The 20707-nt window shown below is 46.0% G+C and overlaps 1 protein-coding gene across 10 annotated transcripts in view; it reads left to right on the top strand.

Annotated features, from left to right (window-relative positions):
* sdccag8 (SHH signaling and ciliogenesis regulator sdccag8) overlaps positions 1-20707 on the top strand; it is a 414689-nt gene that overhangs the window by 18993 nt on the left and 374989 nt on the right. For all 10 annotated transcript variants that reach the window (XM_085979869.1, XM_085979861.1, XM_085979875.1 and 7 more), the window contains one exon: positions 2378-2488. In XM_085979869.1, the coding sequence (XP_085835995.1) occupies positions 2378-2488 (111 nt within the window). The remainder of the gene's footprint in view (positions 1-2377; positions 2489-20707) is intronic.

Genomic DNA, 20707 nt, shown 5'->3' with positions numbered 1-20707 from the left:
ACCATGGCCAACTTGTCCCTCATACCCTTGTAGTTTCCTCTGTTTAGATTGAAGACCTTAGTTTCAGATTGGACTACATCACTCTCAAACTTAATATAAAATTCAATCATATTATGGTCACTTGTCCCTAAAGACCCCTTTACCACAAGATTATTGATTAGCCCTTTCTCACTACACAGTACCAGATCCAGAATCGCCCGTTCCCTGGTTGGTTCCTCCACATACTGATCCAGGAAACCATCTTGCATGCATTCCTGATTGATTCCTGAGATGAGGGGGTTGACTTATGAAGAAAGGTTGAGCAGGTTGGGCCTATACTCATTGGAATTTAGAAGAATCTTAAGGCTAAAGGGATCAAGGAATATGGGGAGAAAGCAGGGACAGGGTACTGAATTTGTATGATCAGCCATGATCTCCTTAAATGGTGGAACAGGCTCGAGGGGCCGAATGGCCTACTCCTGCTCCTATCTTCTATGTTTCTATGAATCAGAGGTGATCTTATTGAAACATATAAGATACTGAGGGGGCTCAACAAGGTAGATGCAGAGAGGATGTTTCCCCTCGTGGGGAAACCTAGAACTCAGGGCCATAGTTTCAGAATAAAGGGTCGCCCTTTTAGAACTGCGATGAGGAGGAATTTCTTCTGAGGGTCGTAACTCTGTGGAATTCTCTGCCCTAGAGAGCTGTGGAGGCTGGGTCATTAAATACATTTAAGTTGGAGATAGACAGATTTTTACAAGATAAGTGAGTGAAGGGTTATGGGGAGCGGGTAGGGAAGTGGCTTTGAGCCCAAGATCAGCCATGATCTTATTGAATGGCAGAGCAGGCTTGAGGGGCCAAGTGGCCTATTCCTGCTCCTATTTCTTATGTTCTCCACTCCTTACCCTTGCCTTCTGGCTGGCTGTGTGTTAGTTGTTTGTTTATAAATAATGCCTTGCACATTAATGCTACATTCATGATATTCAATGGCCTCTATTTTGTCATGCCACTGCTATAAGAATACTACTAACTACAATATGTCAATTACTTCCAGTCAAAACTGCTGATTTGCAGCTTCCTTGGGAAAACGTGCAACATCACAAAATATGGCCCCACTACACCCAGTAAAATCCTGTAATGCCAAGTAATAAAAATGGAATTTGACTTGATCAGTCACCACAGAGTAGTGACCCTGCCTGTAACTTTGTAATGTCATTGCTTCCAGACTACTTGGGTTATTGCAGCTGCTCTCATGTGTCAAAATTTGGAAACAACTTTTGTTTTGTGAAAGTGTAGTCAGTGTTTGGTAAAACTTGGGAGACTTGTAGAAATAAGAGCCTTTAGCTCAGATCATCTGTAGTGAGCAAATTTGCGACAACAGCAGTCGTTGATGGATGAGAACATTTGCTGTGCCATGAATACTTGGGCTTTTCTGATAGTGCTATGAGAAACTTTAATGTGCTAAGATTACACATTACACTGCTATAAAGAGTAACTCTGACCACCCTCGGTTTATTGTGCAGTAATAGAACTGTATACACCATTTCTGTCCTAAGTTTTTAAAAGCCAGAGTCTTCCCTCTTTTTTCATTTACGTAGCTGCTTCTTCCCATTTAAGGATAATCTTTTTTCTTTTGCAGTCTATAGTCTCCCTTGTTAATTGCCAGGCTAGACTCCAGTACATTGACGGTGTAAATATCTTAACCTAAACATCTTCAGCAGTCTGAAACTCGTATGTCATTCCAAACACTTATCCCCCAATAAATTTATTTAATATATTACGGCATGCTTTATATCTACTTGATTTAAGTCCATAACTCTCCAAGTACATAAAATTTGGTTAAAAAATTAATTGGAACGTTAATGAGAGTGTACATTATTCAATTAAATATAATTACATGCTATGGTTAATACCTTGCTGAAATACTTTATAAAAACTTCCACTTTGTGTTCTATGTTGGAGATAATGATCTGCTTACCTGCTAAAAGTATGACTGGCTATAATGAGACATTAGGACTTAATTTGAGTTGTAAGAGTGTACAGATAAGATGAGAATCAACAGAATAATAACATACTATCTTAATGTATTAGTACTGAAAACTGTTCACTGAGCTTGGGAGTTGAGAATGGTGAAGTGATACATTTCATACTGATGTATTGAAGTAAATGCTACAGCAGAAGTTGCTCAGTACCTTTTTTGTGATCTTGAAAAGGGGGCATGTTTGTGATGTAAAATGAAAAATGGTTAATAATTATTCAGTTGGAATATTTAGCTAAACAAATTTAAAACAACACCAGGTCCTGTAAGAACTGAGGAAATAAATAATCTGAATCATGGAGTATGCTAAATCAAGAATATATGTTTATAAAGATTTGGCCCTTTTTTTTCCATGTATAGAGACCAGGAAAAGATTCGGATCACTCGCCATCTATTGAAGATCTTGTACCTATTCTTAACGACCAATCCGAATATATCCAACATTTGGAGGCAGAAGTCAAGCTTTTCAAGGTTAGTTACATGAATACTTTATTCCTTAAATGAGTTGTTCCTTGAGAAGGTTGGGGGAGGGGTTAAACCCTAGGGCCTTGGAAATTTTAGCACATTCCTCAAAAAGTAAAGGTTCACGATGATCCTTTTCTAGACCGTGTGCTCAAGGAATTCCTTGTGGCCAATACCCTGAATGTCTGTTTTCTTTTTGTGACCTGGAAGTCCCACCAAATATTTATTTATTTGCAACTGGTTAGCAGAATGTAAGATAAATACTTTCAGGAATAGAAAAAGATCATTAGGCCCAAAAACCCTAAATGGATCATACTGCACCTAAAATGGCAACTTCTAATTATATAAAATCTAGAACACAGAAAACATTACAAGGTGCTTTACAGAGGGGGAGGGAGAAGTATAAAGTGATTAATGAACCTGATGCACAAGTTATGCTCAAAAGCTTGGTCAGAAAGATAGGACAAAAAAAAAGATTGGTTTGGAGAAATAGAGAGAAGTATAATGAGGTAAGCAATCTTATAAATATGGACTATGATAAAATGGATTTTTGTCTGTATTAGGTCGTCGATTTTGGTTTCTTTATTGTCGGCTACAATAAATACAGGGTTAAAACTGGAAATTGTTAGCTCTTTATGTAAGGTATCGTTTACTCCTTTTAATTTAGAGTTGCTTAATTCTAATTATTGGGTAATTCATTCTTTTTAAGGGGAAACACAGCATTGAATTATCAGGAGTAGAAAGTATAGCAATACATATTCTAATTTGACTGACTGAAGTCAATTAATATGTGTTGGGTCATATTTTCCGATTGGAGGCATCCTGCGTGCGGAGGCTTCTGATCTGGAAAAAATCTGTGGACTTACCCGAGGGCTCCCGAGGTGCGTATACTTCCGTTCCTGGGCCTCTCCAACTCGAAATGCGCAGGGCCCGTGTATCCCTGAGGCGCATGCGGTTTGCATGTGTCCCTGGGATCACATGGGCCATGGGGAGCCAATAGGAGAAGGGAATCTCCCTTCATACACTTGACAGATAGACCTGTCAAATATATGAATGGAGATCACCCCAAAAACACTGTAAAACATTAAATACATTTTTTTTTAAATCACATTTTTAAAATGAGTTGAAATTACAATAAATTAAATATTTTAAACAAAAATGTAATTTTTTGAGAAATAATTAAAGTTTTTTACGGGGCTAATAAACTTACCTTTTTTAAATGATAAATGAGTGAAATTTTTTTTAAAACTTTTTTTCAACTCTTATGCTGGTAAAAGCAGGCCTTACGCCTGCTTTTACCAGGCGTAAGACTTCTAAGGGTTTTCTGCGGGCGGAGGTTCTCTAGAAAGCGGAACTATCCGCCTGCAGAGGCCCTTCTCTAGGGCAGGCGGCTGATCTGTTAAGAGCATTCTTGACAGATCGGAAATGCCGGTTTTCAGCGCATGCGCTTGGCATGCCTGAAGCCCGCATTTCCGATGTCCCTACGGGTGTGTACACAGCGCGTACCCACCCGTAGGGATCGGAATATACGGCTTATTATAGATTTGGTTTCTGTCAAACAAAGGGGAGTTCAATATGCTAATGTCTTTTCATGGCAAGGCTGGAAGGCATTTATTTTAATGCAAGGAGTCTTGCAAATAAGGTGGATGAACTGAAGTTGTTGTTGAACACATGGGAGTACGATATTGTTGCTATCACGGAGACATGGTTGAGGGAGGGTCAGGACTGGCAGCTCAATATTCCGGGGTATAGAATCTTCAGGCGAGACAGAGGGGGTGTAAAAGGGGAGGGGGTGTTGCAATATTAATTAAGGAGTCAATTACTGCTGTAAGGAGGGATGATATATTAGCGGGTTCCTGTAATGAGGCCATATGGGTAGAACTTAAAAACAAAAAGGGGGCAAGCACTTTGCTGGGAGTGTACTATAGGCCCCCAAATAGTCAGGGGGAGATAGAGGAACAGATATGTAGGCAAATCTCAGAGAAGTGCGAAAATAATAGGGTAATAATAGTGGGAGATTTCAACTTCCCCAATATAAATTGGGATAGTCAGAGTGTGAAAGGCTTAGAGGGTGCAGAATTCTTAAAGTGCATCCAGGAGAGCTTTTTGAGCCAACATGTAGAAAGTCCTACAAGAGAGGGGGCGGTACTGGACCTAATTCTAGGGAATGTAGCCGGGCAAGTGGTGGAAGTGTCAGTAGGAGAGCACTTTGGTGACAGTGACCATAATTCGGTGAGATTTAAGGTGGTCATGGAAAAAGACGACAGACGGCCCGGAAATAAGGGTTCTAAATTGGGGGGAAGGCCGATTTTAATATGATAAGGCAGGATCTGGCAAAAGTGGACTGGGCGCAGATACTTATAGGAAAATCCACATCAAAGCAGTGGGAGACTTTCAGAAGGGAAATAGAGAGAGTACAACGCCAACATGTTCCTGTAAAGGTCAAGGGTGGGACCAACAAGCAAAGGGAACCTTGGATGACAAGGGATATACAAAAATGCATTAGGAAAAAAAGGGGGGCTTTTGGCAGTTACAAAAGACTAAAGACGGAGGAAGCCCTAGAGGAGTATAAAAAGTGCAGGGGCATACTTAAAAAAGAAATTAGGAGGGCGAGGAGGGGCCATGAAATAACACTGGCGAGCAAAATAAAGGAAAATCCTAAGATGTTTTATAAGTATATTAAGGGCAAGAGGATAACCAGGGAAAGGGTAGGGCCCATTAGGGACCAAAGTGGCAATCTGTGTGTAGAGCCAGATGATGTAGGCGGGGTTTTAAATGAATTTTTTGCATCTGTGTTCACTATGGAGAAAGACGATGTAGACATAGAAATCGGGCAAGGGGACTGTGACATACTTGAACATATTAGCATCGAGAGGGAGGAGGTACTAGCGGTTTTAGCAGGCCAAAAAGTGGATAAATCCCCAGGCCCGGACGAGATGTATCCCAGGCTGTTGTGTGAGGCAAAGGAGGAGATTGCAGGGGCTCTGACACAAATTTTCAGAACCTCTCTGGCCACAGGGGATGTACCAGAGGACTGGAGAACAGCTAACGTAGTACCATTATTCAAGAAGGGTAGCAGGGATAAACCAGGGAATTACAGGCCAGTGAGCCTAACATCTGTGGTAGGGAAATTATTGGAAAAAATTCTGAGGGACAAAATTAGTCTCCACTTGGAGAGGCAAGGATTAATCGGGGATAGTCAGCATAGCTTTGTCAAGGGTAAATCATGTCTGACCAATCTGATTGAATTTTTCGAGGGGGTGACTAGGTGTGTGGATGAGGGAAATGCTGTGGATGTGGTTTACATGGATTTCAGTAAAGCTTTTGACAAAGTCCCGCATAGGAGACTGGTCAAGAAGGTAAGAGCCCATGGGATCCAGGGTGCCTTGGCGCGTTGGATCCTAAACTGGCTGAGTGGCAGGAGGCAGAGGGTGATGGTCGAAGGTTGCTTTTGTGACTGGAAGCCTGTGTCCAGTGGGGTACCTCAGGGATCGGTGCTGGGTCCCTTGCTGTTTGTGATCTACATAAATGATTTGGATGAGAATGTAAAAGGTATGATCAGTAAGTTCGCAGATGACACGAAAATTGGTGGGGTGGTAAATTGCGAGGAGGAAAGCCTCAGGCTACAGGACGATATAAACGGGTTGGTCAGATGGGCGGAAAAGTGGCAAATGGAATTTAACCCTGAAAAGTGCGAGGTGATGCATTTTGGACGGACAAATAAGGCAAGGGAATACACAATGAGTGGTAGGACCCTAGGAAGTACAGAGGGTCAGAGGGACCTTGGTGTACATAGATCCCTGAAGGCAGCGGAACAGGTAGATAAGGTGGTTAAAAAGGCATATGGGATACTTGCCTTCATTAGCCGAGGCATAGAATATAAGAGCAGGGAGGTTATGATGGAGCTGTACAAAACGCTGGTGAGGCCACAGCTGGAGTACTGTGTGCAGTTCTAGTCGCCTCACTATAGGAAGGATGTGATTGCTTTGGAGAGGGTGCAGAGAAGATTCACCAGGATGTTACCTGGGATGGAGCGCCTCAGCTATGAAGAAAGACTAAACAGGCTGGGGTTGTTTTCCTTGGAGCAAAGAAGGCTGAGGGGGGACCTGATTGAGGTGTACAAAATGATGAGGGGCATAGATAGGGTAGATAAAGAGGAACTTTTCCCCTTAGTAGGGGGGTCAATAACAAGGGGGCATAGATTCAAGGTAAGGGGCAGGAGGTTTAGAGGGGATTTGAGGAGGAACTTTTTCACCCAGAGGGTGGTTGGAATCTGGAACTCACTGCCTGAAAGGGTGGTAGAGGCAGGAACCCTTATAACATTCAAGAAGCATTTGGATGAGCACTTGAAATGCCATTGCATACAAGGCTATGGACCAAATGCTGGAAAATGGGATTAGACTGGACAGGGATTGATGGACGGCGCAGACACGATGGGCCGAAGGGCCTCTTTCTGTGCTGTATAACTCTATGACTCTATGTCCTGGGTCTCGCGATTGTCTTCTCATCTATTGGGAAGGTAAACGCACACTCTAGTTTGCAGCCGACAGAAGATCTGCTTACGGAAATAATCGGTGATGCTGAACCCAAACACAACGCCTATTATGATACCCAAAAACCATAACTTGAGTAATCAGGTGACATGTCTCTTGAACAAAATCATAATCCCGCTTCACAAATAAATCATTTCTGTTCTATCTGAGAAACAGAAATTTCTCCAAATGGACCGGTTTAATTTGATTGCGTATGCACCACATGTCCTAGTCCGCTGCAGAAACCACTATGGTCTTTCCCTTCTATGCAGATGAACATTCAAAAATCTACATTTCTTTTGTTTCAGCAATTAAAAATGTCAAGACAAATGGGGATGAAATGTGCTTCCTTGTGCGAATATTCTAAAGAACTATTTGTACTCCCCAACACTTTATTTGCCTTTAGTACTGTAGTTATACTTTCTGTTTGGCTAACTATATTCTGAATTGCCATATTTAATGATATACTCTCTGCTTTGGGGATCATATTGGCATTTTTAGGTCATATCAACTTGATTACATCTCTCAATATTTTGACATTCATCTGCCAAGTCTGTCCCTTTCTTCTGAACCTCCTATATTCCTAGGCAACTCTATTGTTTGCAAATTTAGACATATTCGGAATCTTCTCTCGGATAGTGTGTAAGAACAACCTATTTTTCAGCAATTTATCCAATTTGCAGCATCCTTTTCATCTGCTGATTTATTGCGTGTACAGTGTAAGAATTGTACAAATATATTAGTAACAGGGCATGGGTGTTTACTGCTTTAAATTATTGAGATTCGAGCACAAGAGCTTCCATGTGACTGAAGAAAGCCCTTGGCTGATTGAAAAAGGTGGTCTGGCTTTCCTCCATTTTACAGAAGCAATGTGGTGTGGGAAGATGTGCACAGATGTGTTCATTTGCCAGGGGAGATTGTGAGGTGGTGACCTTCAGGGTGTTTGCTGAGCTCCACTTCTAAATCTTCCAGCAGCACTGAGTCCACTTCAGATGGTGATTTCATGGTTCCCCGCTACAAGTACATGGGGGGGGGGGGGGGAAATAGTTTCAAAACCTGTTACCTAGCATTCTATCTAGCCGATGTTTCTTTTTTTGTCTTTCCATTACAGAAATATTTAGTTCGTATATATGATTTTTTTTTTGGCAAGTCACATTTTAATCTGGTCATGTGAAATGTGTTGTCTGATTATGTGCTGGAAACATAGAAGATAGGAGCAGGAGTAGGCCATTTGGCCCCTCGAGCCTGCTCCGCCATTCAATGCAATCATGGCTGATCATCCAAACTCAGTACCCTGTCCCTGCTTTCTCCCCATATCCCTTGATCCCTTTAGCCTTAAGAAATATATCCAACTCCTTCTTGAATATATTTAATGTATTGGCCTCTACTGCCTTCTGTGGTAGAGAATGCCACAGGTTCACCACTCTCTGGGTGAAGAAATTCCTCCTCATTTCTGTCCTAAATGGCCTACCCCTTATCCTTAGACTGTGACCCCTGGTTCTGGACTCCCCGACCATCGGGAACATCCTTCCTGCATCTAGCCTGTCCAGTCCTGTCAGAATTTTATAAGTTTCAATGAGATCCCCTCTCATTCTTCTAAACTCCAGCGACTACAAGCCCAATCGACCCAATCTCTCCTCATACGTCATTCCTGCCATCCCAGGTTCCTGTATTCAAACCCTCTCGCTACGAAGGCCAACATGCCATTTGCCTTAACCGCCTGCTGCACCTGCATGCTTACCTTCAGCGACTGGTGCACAAGGGCACCCAGATCTCGTTGCACTTCCCCTTTTCCCAATCTATTGCCATTCAGATAATCTGCCTGCCTCTTTTTGCCACCAAAGTGGATAACCTCGCATTTATACACGTTATATTGCATCTGCCATGCTTTTACCCAATCACCCAACCTGTCCAAATCATCCTGGAGTTTCTCGGCATCCTCCTCACAGCACACACGCCCACCCAGCTTTGTGTCGTCTGCAAACTTGGAGGTATTACATCTAGTTCCCTCATCCACATCATTAATATATATTGTGAATAGCTGTGGTGCAAGGACCGATCCCTGCGGTACCCCACTAGTCACTGCTTGCCACTTGGGAAAAAAAAAAAACATTTATTCCAACTCTTTGCTTTCTGTCTGCCAACCAGTTCTCTATCCAAGTCAATACCTTGCCCCCAATCCCATGTGCCTTAACTTCACATGCTAATCTCTTATGCGGGACCTTATCAAAAGCCTTCTGAAAGTCCAAATACACCACATCCACTGGTTCTCCCTTATCTATTTTACCAGTTACATCCTCAAAAAATTCCAGTAGATTAGTCAAGCACGATTTACCTTTTGTAAATCCTTGTTGACTTTGTCCGATCCTGTCACTGTTTTCCAAGTGCTCTGCTATTACATCTTTTATAATGGACTTTAGCATTTTCCCCACTACCGATGTCAGGCTTACCGGTCTGTAATTCCCCGTTTTCTCTCTACCACCTTTTTTGAATAGTGGGGTAACATTAGCTACCCTCCAATCCATGGGTACTGTTCCAGATTCCATCGAATGCTGGAAGATGATCAGCAAAGCATCAACTATTTCTAGGGCCACTTCCTTAAGTACCCTAGGATGTAGATTATCAGGCCCTGGGGATTTATCGGCCTTCAATCCCATCAATTTCCCTAACGCCATTTCCCTACAAATACTGATTTCTTTCAGTTCATCCCTTTCATCAGACCCTATGTTCCCCGACATCTCTGGGAGGTTATTTGTGTCCTCCTTTGTGAAGACAGAACCAAAATATGTATTTAATTGGTCTGCCATTTCTTTGTTCCCCATTATAAATTCCTCTGATTCTGACTGCAAGAGACCTATGCTTGACTTCACCAATCTTTTTCTCTTCACATATCTATAAAAGCGTTTAGTCAGTTTTTATGTTCCCTGAAAGCTTACTCTCATATTCTATTTTCCCTTTCTTAATTAATCCCTTTGTCCTCCTTTGTTGAATCCTAAACTGCTCCCAATCCTCAGGTTTACTGCTTTTTCTGGCCAATTTATATGTCGTCTCCTTGGATCTTATGCGATCCCTAATTTCCCTTGTTAGCCATGGTTGAGTCACCTTTTTTGTTTTATTTTTATGCCAAACTGGGATGAACAAATTCTGTAGTTCATCCATGCGGTCTTTGAATGTTTGCCATTGCCTATCCACCGTCAACCCTTTGAGTGACATTCCCCAATCAATCCTACCCAACTCGCGCCTCAGACCGTCGTAGTTTCCTTTATTTAAATTTAGGACCCTAGTCTCTGAGTCGACTACTTCATTCTCCATCTTAATGAAGAATTCGATCATAATATGATCGCTCTGACCCAAGGGGCCTCGTACAACAGGATTGCTAATTAATCCTTTCTCGTTACATAATACCCAGTCTAAGATGGCCTGATCTCTGGTTGGTTCCTCGACATATTGGCCCAGGAAACCATCCCGTAAACACTCCAGGAATTCCTCCTCCACAGTATTGTTACTAATTTGGTTAGCCCAATCTATATGTAGATTAAAGTCACCCATGATGACTGCTGTGCCCTTACTGCACGCTTCTCTAATTTCCCTTTTAATGCCGTCCCCAACCTCCGCATTACTGTTTGGAGGTCTATATACCACTCCCACTAACGTTTTCTGCCCCTTGGTATTTCTCAGTTCTACCCATACAGATTCCACATCATCAGAGCTAATATCCTTCCTTACAATTGTGTTAATCCCCTCTTTAACCAGCAATGCTACCCCACCTCCCTTTCCTTTTTGCCTATCTTTCCTGAATATTGAATACCCCTGGATGTTGAGTTCCCAGCCTTGGCCACCCTGGAGCCATGTTTCCGTAATCCCAATCAAATCATATTCGTTTACCTCTATATTTGCGCAGCTAATTCATCCACCTTATTATGAATGCTCCTCGCATTAAGACACAAAGCCTTCAGGCTTGTTTTTTTAATGCTCTTACACCTATTAGAACTATTATTTACTGTGGCCATGTTTGATTTAAACCGTTGATTTCAATGACTGCCTCTTTTGTTTTTCTCCTTCCTATCTTTTGCTTTTATCCTTGGCTTCCCTTTCCTCTGTCCCCTTGCTCAGGTTCCCAACCCCCTGCCATTTTAGTTTAAACCCTCCCCCAGAGCACTAGCAAACACTCCCCCTAGGACATCGGTCCCGGCCCTGCCCAGGTGCAAACTGTCCGGTTTGAACTGGTCCCACCTCCCCCAGAACCGGTTCCAATGTCCCAAGAATTTGAATCCCTCCCCCTTGCACCATTCCTCTAGCCACATATTCATCTGAAATATCCTTCTATTTCTACTCTGACTAGCACGTGGCACTGGTAGCAATCCTGAGATTACTACCTTTTGAGGTCCTATTTTTTAATTTACCTCCTAACTCCCTATATTCCGCTTTTAGGACCTCATCCCGCTTTTTACCTATATGGTTGGTACCTATATGTACCACGACAACTAGCTGTTCACCCTCCCCTTCCAAGATGTTCTGCAGCCGCTCTGAGACATCCTTGACCCTTGCACCAGGGAGGCAACACACCATCCTGGAGTCTCGTTTGCGGTCGCAGAAACGCCTATCTATTCCCCTTACAATAGAATCCCCTATTACTGTAGCTCTCCCCCTCTTTTTCCTCCCGTCCTGTGCAGCAGAGCCACCCCTGGTGCCAGGAAGTTGACTGCTGCTGCCTTCCTCTGGTAAGCCATCCCCCCCAACAGTACTCGAAGTGGTGTATCTGTTTGAGAGGGGGATGTCCACAGGGGACCCCTGCACTACCTGCCTGTGCCTAGTACTCTGTCTGTTGGTCGCCCATTCCCTTTCTGCCTGTCCAACCTTTGCCTGCGGTGTGACCAACTGGTCAAATGTGCTATTCACGACATCCTCAGCCTCGCGAATGGTCCAGTATGAATCCAATCGCAGCTCCAGCGCCGCAATGCGGTCTGCCAGTAGCTGCAGCTGGACACACTTCCTGCGCACACAGTTGTCAGGGACACAGGAAGTGTCCCTGAGTTCCCACATAGTGCAGGAGAGCATACAACGGGGCCGGGCTCTCCTGCCATGATTTACCGTTTAATTAATTGCAATTAAATTAAATCAAATCAATCCCACCAATTACACTACCGTTAAATGGTATATTGTTTTGTATGCTTTATTCTATAAAATATTACATGCAAGTTAGAGTCCTGTTGGATATCACAGAATGGTTGCAGCACAGAAGGAGGCCATTTGGCCTGTTGAGCCCGTGCCGGCTCTCCTGCAAGACCACTCCCCCATCCTTTCTCCATAGCCCTGCAATTTTTTTTCCTACATAAGAAATAGGAGCAGGAGTAGACCATACAACCCCTCGAGCTTGCTCCGCCATTCAATAAGATCATGGCTGATCATCGACCTCAACTCCACTTTCCCGCCCGATCTCCGTATCCCTTGATTCCAAAAATCTATGTGTCTCAGCCATGAATATACTCAAAGACACAGCATCCACAGCCCTCTGGGGCAGAGAATTCCAAAGATTCACAACCCTCTGAGTAAAGAAATTCCTCCTCATCTCAGTCTTCAACCCTTATCCTGAGACTATGCCCCCTAATTCTAGACACTCCAGCCAGGGGAAACAACCTCTCAGCATCTACCCTGTCAATCCCCTTTAAAATCTTGTATGTTACAATGAGATCACATTTCATTCTTCTAAACTCCAGAGAGTATAGGCCCATTCTACACAATCTCTCATCATAGGACAGCCCTCTCATCCCAGGAATCAATCTAGTGAACCTTCGTTGCACCGCCTCCAAGGCAAGTATATCCTTCCTTAGATAAGGAGACCAAAACTGTGCACAGTACTCCAGGTGTGGTCTCACCAAGGCCCTGTACAATTGTAGCAAGACTTCCTTACTCTTATACTCCAACCCCCTTGCAATAAAGGCCAACATGCCATGAGCCTCCCTTATTGCTTGCTGTATCTGCATGCTAGCTTTCTGTGTTTCTTGCATGAGGACACCCAAATCTCTCTGAACACCAACATTTAAAAGTTTCTCGCCATTTAAAAATATTGGGGGGAAAATTTGGTTGCTTTGCGCCTCCTGTTAGCGCCCCTAATGGGGCGCAAAGCAACTAGCGCCTGGGTGTGTCGCCACCAACGCCTCCCGCGAAATTCAGCGGGAGGTTAGCGGCGGCAGTAACCGATAGCATCCCGCGGCGATGACGTCATCGCTGTGCACAGCGCCCCGGCCGTGATCTTTGGTAGCAACCCCTGACTCGCCACCAGACGCTATGTCCGATGGGGTCGGGGGGCCTTCCTGCGGCCGGGGCAGCGCTATTTAATGGCGAGGTGCCGAGCGTTCATTTTTGTTGCTGGTCGCCTGCCAGCACCTGCCTCCGCTGCCGTCCCTGGCCTCCTGACCCGCCCATGAGCCCGGCACTTCTCTTGAATGCCGGGCTCTTTTGCCCGCACTCCGATCCCCGGTGGCCATGCTGGGCCCCGGGTCGCGCTGCGCAAGGCCCCTCCCCTTTAAGAAGGGGAAGAAGGTCTGCAATGCCGTGGCGCGATATTCCCTCGCAGCGCCCCAAGTGGGAGGCGGGGCGCTTCTAGTAGCTTTGTATCGTCACAAACTTGGATACATTACACTCGGTCCCTTCATCTAGGTCATTAATCTAGATTGTAAATAGCTGCGGCCCCAGCACTGATCCTTGCGGCACCCCACTAGTTACAGCCTGCCAAGCTGAAAAAGACACGTTTATCCCTACTCTCTGTTTTCTGTCCATTAACCAATCCTCTATCCATGCTACTATATTCCCCATGAGCCCTTATCTTGTGTAATAACCTTTTATGTGGCACTTTATCGAATGCCTTTTGGAAATCCAAATAGACTACATCCACTGGTTCCTCTTTATCTACCCTGCTAGTTACATCCTCAACAAACTCTAATAAATTTGTCAAACACGATTTCCCTTTCATAAAACCATGTTGACTCTGCCTAATCATGTTATGATTTTCTAAGTCTCCTGATACCACTTCCTTAACAATGGATTCTAGCATTTTCCTGACAACTGATGTCAAGCTAACTGGCCTGTAGTTCCCTGTTTTCTCTCTCCCTCCTTTCTTGAATAGCGGTGTTACATTTGTTACCTTCCAATCAGCTGGGACCGTTCTAGAATCTAGGGAATTTTGGAAGATCAAATCCAATGCATCCACTATCTCTGCAGCCACCTCTTTTAGAACCCTAGGATGTAGGCCGTCGGGTCCAGGGGATTTGTCGGCTTTTAGTCCCATTAGTTTCTCTAGTACTTTTTCTCTACTTATATTAATTACGTTAAGCTCCTCACCCTCATTATACCCTTGGTTCCCCACTATTTTTGGTGTGCTTTTTGTGTCTTCTAATGTGAAGACAGATACAAAATATTTGTTTAACGTTTCTGCCATTTCCTTATTCCCCATAATAATTTCTCCTGTCTCTAAGGGACCAACGTTTACTTTTGTTACTCTCTTCCTTTTTACATACTTGTAGAAGCTCTTACAATCTGTTTTTATATTTTTTGCTAGTTTTCTCTTCTATTTTTCCCCTTTTATATCAATTTTTTGGTCATCATTTGCTGATTTCTGAAACTCGCCCAATCCTCAGGCTTACTACTGTTCTTCGCAACATTATAATCTCATTTCAATCTAATGCTATCCTTAACTTCTTTAGTTAGCCACAGATGGATCACTTTTCCCGTGGAGTTTTTGTTTCTCAATGGAATTTTTGTTGAGAATTATGAAATACTTCTTTAAATGCTAGCCACTGCTTATCTACCGCCATACCTTTTAATCTATTTTTCCAATCTACCTTAGCCAACTCACCCCTCATACCAATGTTATTGGCTTTATTTAAGGTTAAGACTCTAGTTTCGGACTTAGGCAAGTCACTCTCAAACTTAATGTGAAATTCTGTCATATTATGATCACTCTGCCCCAGAGGACCCTTTACTATGAGATTGCTAATTAACCCTGTCTCATTACACAATACAAGATCTGAAATATCCTGTTCCCTGGTTGGTTCCATGATATATTGTTCTAGGAAACTGTCCTGAATGCATTCCATGAACTCGTCCTCCAGACTACCTTTGCCAATTTGATTTGTCTAGTCTATATGAAGATTAAATTACCCCACGATTATTGTATTACCTTTGTTGCAAGCTCCTATTATTTCTTAATTAATATTCTGTCCAATGGTACAGCTACTATTAGGGGACCTATATACTACTCCCACCAATGTTTTCTGCCCCTTGTTATTCCTTATCTCCACCCATATTGATTCTACTTCCTGATCTTCCAAGCCGAGATCCTTTCTCTCTACTGTCCTTATGTCATCCTTTATTATTAGGGCTACCCCCTGTCCATTTCCATTCTGCCTGTCTTTTTGAAATGTCAAGTACCCTGGAACATTTAGTTCCCAACCATAGTCACCTTGCAACCATGTCTCTGTAATGGCTATTAGATCAAACCCATTTATCTCTGTTTGTGCCACTAGTTTGTCTATTTTGTTATGAATGCTTTGTGCATTCAGATAAAGAGCCTTTAATTTAAATGTTTTACCATTATTCCCTGCTTTGACCTTATTCTCTGCTGCACTGCTACCGTTAAGCTCTCTGGCCTAGAAATTGGGTTGGTAGCGCCGGCGCTAAGCGCCTAAAGAGACCTAGAATTGGGGCGAAGCCCTATATTGGGGCGGACGCTATGAAGATAGCGACAACTCAGATATTGACTATACATTTAGCGCCTGCGCTAAGTGTTTGCGCGTGCCCGCGAGCGCAAGCAGTTCATGACGTCATTTCAGTGTGCAACGCCTTCTAGGATCGCCTGAGCGCATATTGGGTGGCGCCTGGAGCCTTAGCGCCCAGCGCTATTAGTGACAGTTCGAAGGAGGGCTAACAGGCCCTTCTCGGAGTAGGGGGGCGCTATTTAAAGGGGACAGCTTCAGTGCAGAATCTTCTGCCACTTGGCCTGCTCATTGCGATCGTTGCTAGAGAGAGTTGGCGAGCTAATGTGGAGCGGAGTTCTGGGAATTTAGCTTTACAGTACTTGGGACCTTCAACCCTGTCCGAAGCACTTGCAGCACTACACCTAAAAGCCTTTTGACCAACTGGCATCGGAATGAGAGTTTGTTTGGAGGGCGACGGCCTCATCGCCCAACACTGTGAAGGGGCAGAGAGACGGCGGGAGAGAGGGCCGGGATTGGCCAGAAGGAGGAGGGGCAATGGAGGTCGGCCAATCCGACGGAAAGCTGTGAGGGTCTTTAGGCAGCAGGTGACAAGCCTTGACATGTCGGAGGAGCAGTGTTTGGGAAGGCTCCGATTCTGGAGGGACATTGTTACTGATCTGTGCCACCTGTTTGGTCAGGATCTGCAGCCGCGTGAACGCTGCAGAACTTCTCTGTCCGTGATGGCTAAACTGACTGATGGCCTCCATTTTTATGCCAACGGATCCTTTCAGTCAGCCATTGGGGACATTGCGACTGTCGCTCAGGTTGCAGTCCACTGTTGCATCCGGCAAGTTACAGAAGCCCTTTATAGGTGAAGGCGTCAAATCATGACCTTCCCTTGGACCCTGCACAAGCAGGCGGAGGGCGCGCAGGGTGTCGCTTCTATTGCGGACTTCCCCATGGTGCAGGGGTCGACTGACAGCACACACGTGGCTTTGAGGGCACCATGCCATCATCCTTAGGACTTCCGCAACTGCAAGGGGTTGCACTCCCTCAACATGCAGCTGGTCTGTGACCACCGCCAAATCATCATGGCAGTCACCGCGCATTTCCCAGGGTGCAGCCACGATGCCTTTATCCTGCAGTTGACCTCAGTTTGTAACCTTTTTGAGGGGCTGCCTCGAAGACGAGGCTGGCTTACTGGGGACAAGGGCTATCCTCTCTGGCCATGGCTGATGACAACACTCCGTGTGGCCGACACCCCAGCAGAAGAGCTGATCAGCAGCGGCCATCAGGCGACCAGGCACAGTAAACAGCACACTATTGGTGTTGTCAAAAAGCGTTTCCAATGTCTGGAACATTCGGGGGGATCCCTGCAGTACTCGCCGCAGCAAGTGGCACACATCGTCGTCGTCTGCTGCATGCTCCACAACTTGGTGAATCGACGCACCCAGCCAATTCCAGCTGTCCCTCAACGACCAGCAGAGTATGAGTATGAGTATGAGTATGAGTATGAGTATGAGTATGAGTATGAGTATGAGTATGAGTATGAGTATGAGTATGAGTATGAGTATGAGTATGAGTATGAGTATGAGTATGAGTAGGCGGATGGAAGGGCTGCTGAAAGTGGAAGGGCCATACGTCAGAGGCTCATCTGGACTCGTGTCGAGACCCCTGTGGCGGAATGATGAGAGTCTTAACTCATGCGCACTTTGGATGTTTGAGGGCCTCTGAATGCCAGCATCACTGAAACTAGTCACATGCACCATGCCACATTGAAACTTCTGTTTATTGACACAAAAGTCTTTCATTACAGCTAAACAAAGTAATGTCAACAGAAACCATAACTTTCAAAATAACTGTGAACTGTTCGGCAAAGCCGCAAAACTCAACAAACCTTCTGCAAATATAACCACAGGTGAGGGTGTCCTTGAATTTGGACAAACAAACGTCTCAGCACCTCCCTCTACAACTGGCCCCTTGAGGGAGAACGACTTCTCTTTCGCGCCCGGCCCCTTCCCTCCCTGCTGCTCCTACGTAATTGGACCCCAGTGGCGGCCTCAAGGCTGGGGGACACCTGCTGACTGTCTGGAAGCGCAGACGCCCCTGAGGGACGGCCTGGCCGACCTCTGGGCTTGGAGGGTGCGGACGCAGGATGCTTGATGTGACCATGGCTGGAAGCAGTGTGGCCTGCAGGTGGTGGCAGCTGCAATGCAGGTGTCCCAGCGCTGGCATGTGCAGTGGTCTCCTGCCGAGAGAGGACACCTGCACCATGGTCGGATGACACACTGGCTATCTGAGGGGAGCGGCTCGGCTCATCCGCCACAATCGCATGCTCCACTGATTGCTGGCCTTGTATGGGACTGGAAGGGCCCGGGGTGATCCTAACTGATGCAGAGAGGGTGGCTACAGTGAGAGATCACGTTGCGTCAATCTGGCTGTGGAGGAGCCCAGCAAGTGACTGCGTGGCAACAGTGAGGACCTGTGTGCCAGGTGCCAGTGCTTCGGAGAAGGTCTGGACAGTTCTTCCCATTGCTTCGGACAAGCCAGGTGCCGACTGCTCCATTGCCTCGGACAAGCCCTGCACAGACCTTTCCGGGGATTGTCCGAAGCCCTGAACAGTCCTTTCCATAGCCGACTCAAAGCCGTGGACAGTCCTCTCCATTGTTGGGCCGAAGCCCTGGATAGTCCTGTCCATTGTTGCCCCGAAGCCCTGGATATAGACCTCTCCATTGTTGCCCCGAAGTCCAACATACTCTTAGCCAATGAATCTATTGACTCAGGCATCTTCTCGACTGCAGCCATCAGCTCCGTGTGTCTGACCCGGGCCTGTTTGCTCATCTCAGCCAGGCGACGCACCTCATCTGCACTCTCTGCAGCAGTCATCACGACCTGCCTTGCCCTCCGGGGAGATGGTGGCCGAACTTGCCTATCCCCCGTGCGTTGCTGCATGCCGCTTGGTCTGGCAACTGGTTCATCCTCAGAGCCCCCCCCCCCCCCCCACCCCCACCTCCCCTCCAGGGGACTACTATCCCCAGTCTGTAGATGTGTCAGCTCCCCGGATTCTGCAACGGCTGGCCCGGATTCCTCCTGGTCCTCGCCTCCGGTGGCATTGGCACTGGCAGCTTCAGCGCGTTGAGCCCGAGTTGGTGCTGCTTCATCTGAAAGTGGGAGGTGGAAGAGTGGCTTTAGCAAAAGGACAGGTTTGCTGAAAGGCATGCCAGATTGCGGCAAGGCTCTGACATGGCTGCACACTGAGGATGCATGCTGGCGGGGGGACCAAGTGGAAGGCAACAGGTGAAAAAGGTGAGAGTCTTACCCTAGCTGTCAGTAATGGGGTCTGCAGATGCAGTGGTCACAGGACCAGACAGACGTCCTCCAAGTATCTGGTGCACTCTCTCCTCCAGATCCGTCAGAGTGACCACTTGTGGAGGTCCGCCACCGGTTCGACGCGGCTCCTTCCAGCTTGGACTGCAGGGGAAAGAAGGGGAAGTTCTGTAACATGATGCCTTGAGAGATCATCGCATGCCCCCCATGGTGCAAGAGCCCTTACATGAGGCCTTGAGACATCTGTCCATGTGTGTGCCCAGAAAGGGCCATGGGTGCATGCTGACAGATGGCCATTGGGGCATCATTGCAGCAGGGTGCCCGAAGTCAGCTGCAGATGGAGGGAATCAGAAGATTGCTAAACCATCACTCACCCTAACGATCCGTGTGAGGTCGTTGAATTTCCTCCTGCACTGAACAGGGGTCCTGATCGCCATGCTGCTGGAGTTGACCCTCACAGCAACCTCCCTCCAAGATCGTCGGTAAGCCTTCTGATTCGGCCTCTTGCCATTATCCGGATACAGGACCTCTCGACAGCGTTCAACTGCAGCCACCAAGTGGTCCAGAGCCTCAGTGCTGAAGCGCTCTGCTCTCTGTCTAACCTTCTCCATGCTGAACAAGTTTGTACCGCCAGACAAGGGCGAGCGCCGAATCTGAGGCCTACAGGGCGTTGGGTGTTGAAGCTCAAGCTGACTGACCCACCCCTTTAAGAGCCGGCCGGCGCCTGGAGGTCTCGTGGTTTCCCGTAATTGAGATCACCTGCGCTGCGCCCGTCCGCGTCGATATTGAGTAGCGCCTGAACTTTTGCGCCTTAGGAGCACCGTGCAACGGCTGAATTAGCGCCTCAATCCCCTTTGGGGGCGATGCAACCCAATATCTCGCCAGGCAGCGATAACTTTCATCTGGCTATAAACTTAGCGCTCCGCCAGTTCTAACGCCTCAAGCGAGGCTATACCCAATTTCTAGGCCTCTGTCCCTTTCTGTCACACTCTGCTTATTTTTACCCAAATCACTACACTGCTCTATTTCCTTGACCTTTCTCTTTAGATTTCTAAATTTCCCCTCCTTTTTTAGTTTAAAACCCTATCTACAGCCCTAGTTATTCGATTTGCCAGGACCCTGGTCCCAGCCCAGTTTAAGTGGAGCACGTCTCGACGGAACAGCTCCCTCTTTCCCCAGTATTGGTGCCAGTGCCCCATGAATTGAAACCCCTTCTTCCACACCACTCTTTGAGCCACACATTTAACTCTCTGATCTGCTTGACCCTATGCCAATTTGTGCGTGGCTCAGGTAATAATCCAGAGATTATCACCCTTGAGGTTCTGCTTATTAATTTAGACCCTAGCTCCTCAAACTCCCTCAGCAGAACCTCATTCTTCGTTCTACCTATGTCGTTGGTTCTTACATGGACCACGACAACTGGATCTTCCCCCTCCCACTCCAAGTTCTTTTCCAGCTGCGAGGAGATATCCTTAACCCTGGCACTGGGCACGTAACACAGCCTTTGAGAGAACTGTGACTATACTGTCCCCTACCACTACCACATTCCTTCTCCCCCCACTTGGATGGCCCCCTGTACCACGGTGCCGCGGTCGGTTTGCCCATCCTCCCTGCAGTCCTTCTCCTCATCCATAGTTAGCAAATACCTCATACCTGTCGGACAAGGTCAAGGG

The sequence above is a fragment of the Somniosus microcephalus genome, chromosome 3 (assembly GCF_052327205.1).
Source record: "Somniosus microcephalus isolate GS21.2 chromosome 3, FLI_Smic_1.0, whole genome shotgun sequence".
NCBI classification, from domain to species: Eukaryota; Metazoa; Chordata; class Chondrichthyes; order Squaliformes; family Somniosidae; genus Somniosus; species Somniosus microcephalus.
This window is presented reverse-complemented; position numbering and strand designations above follow the sequence as displayed.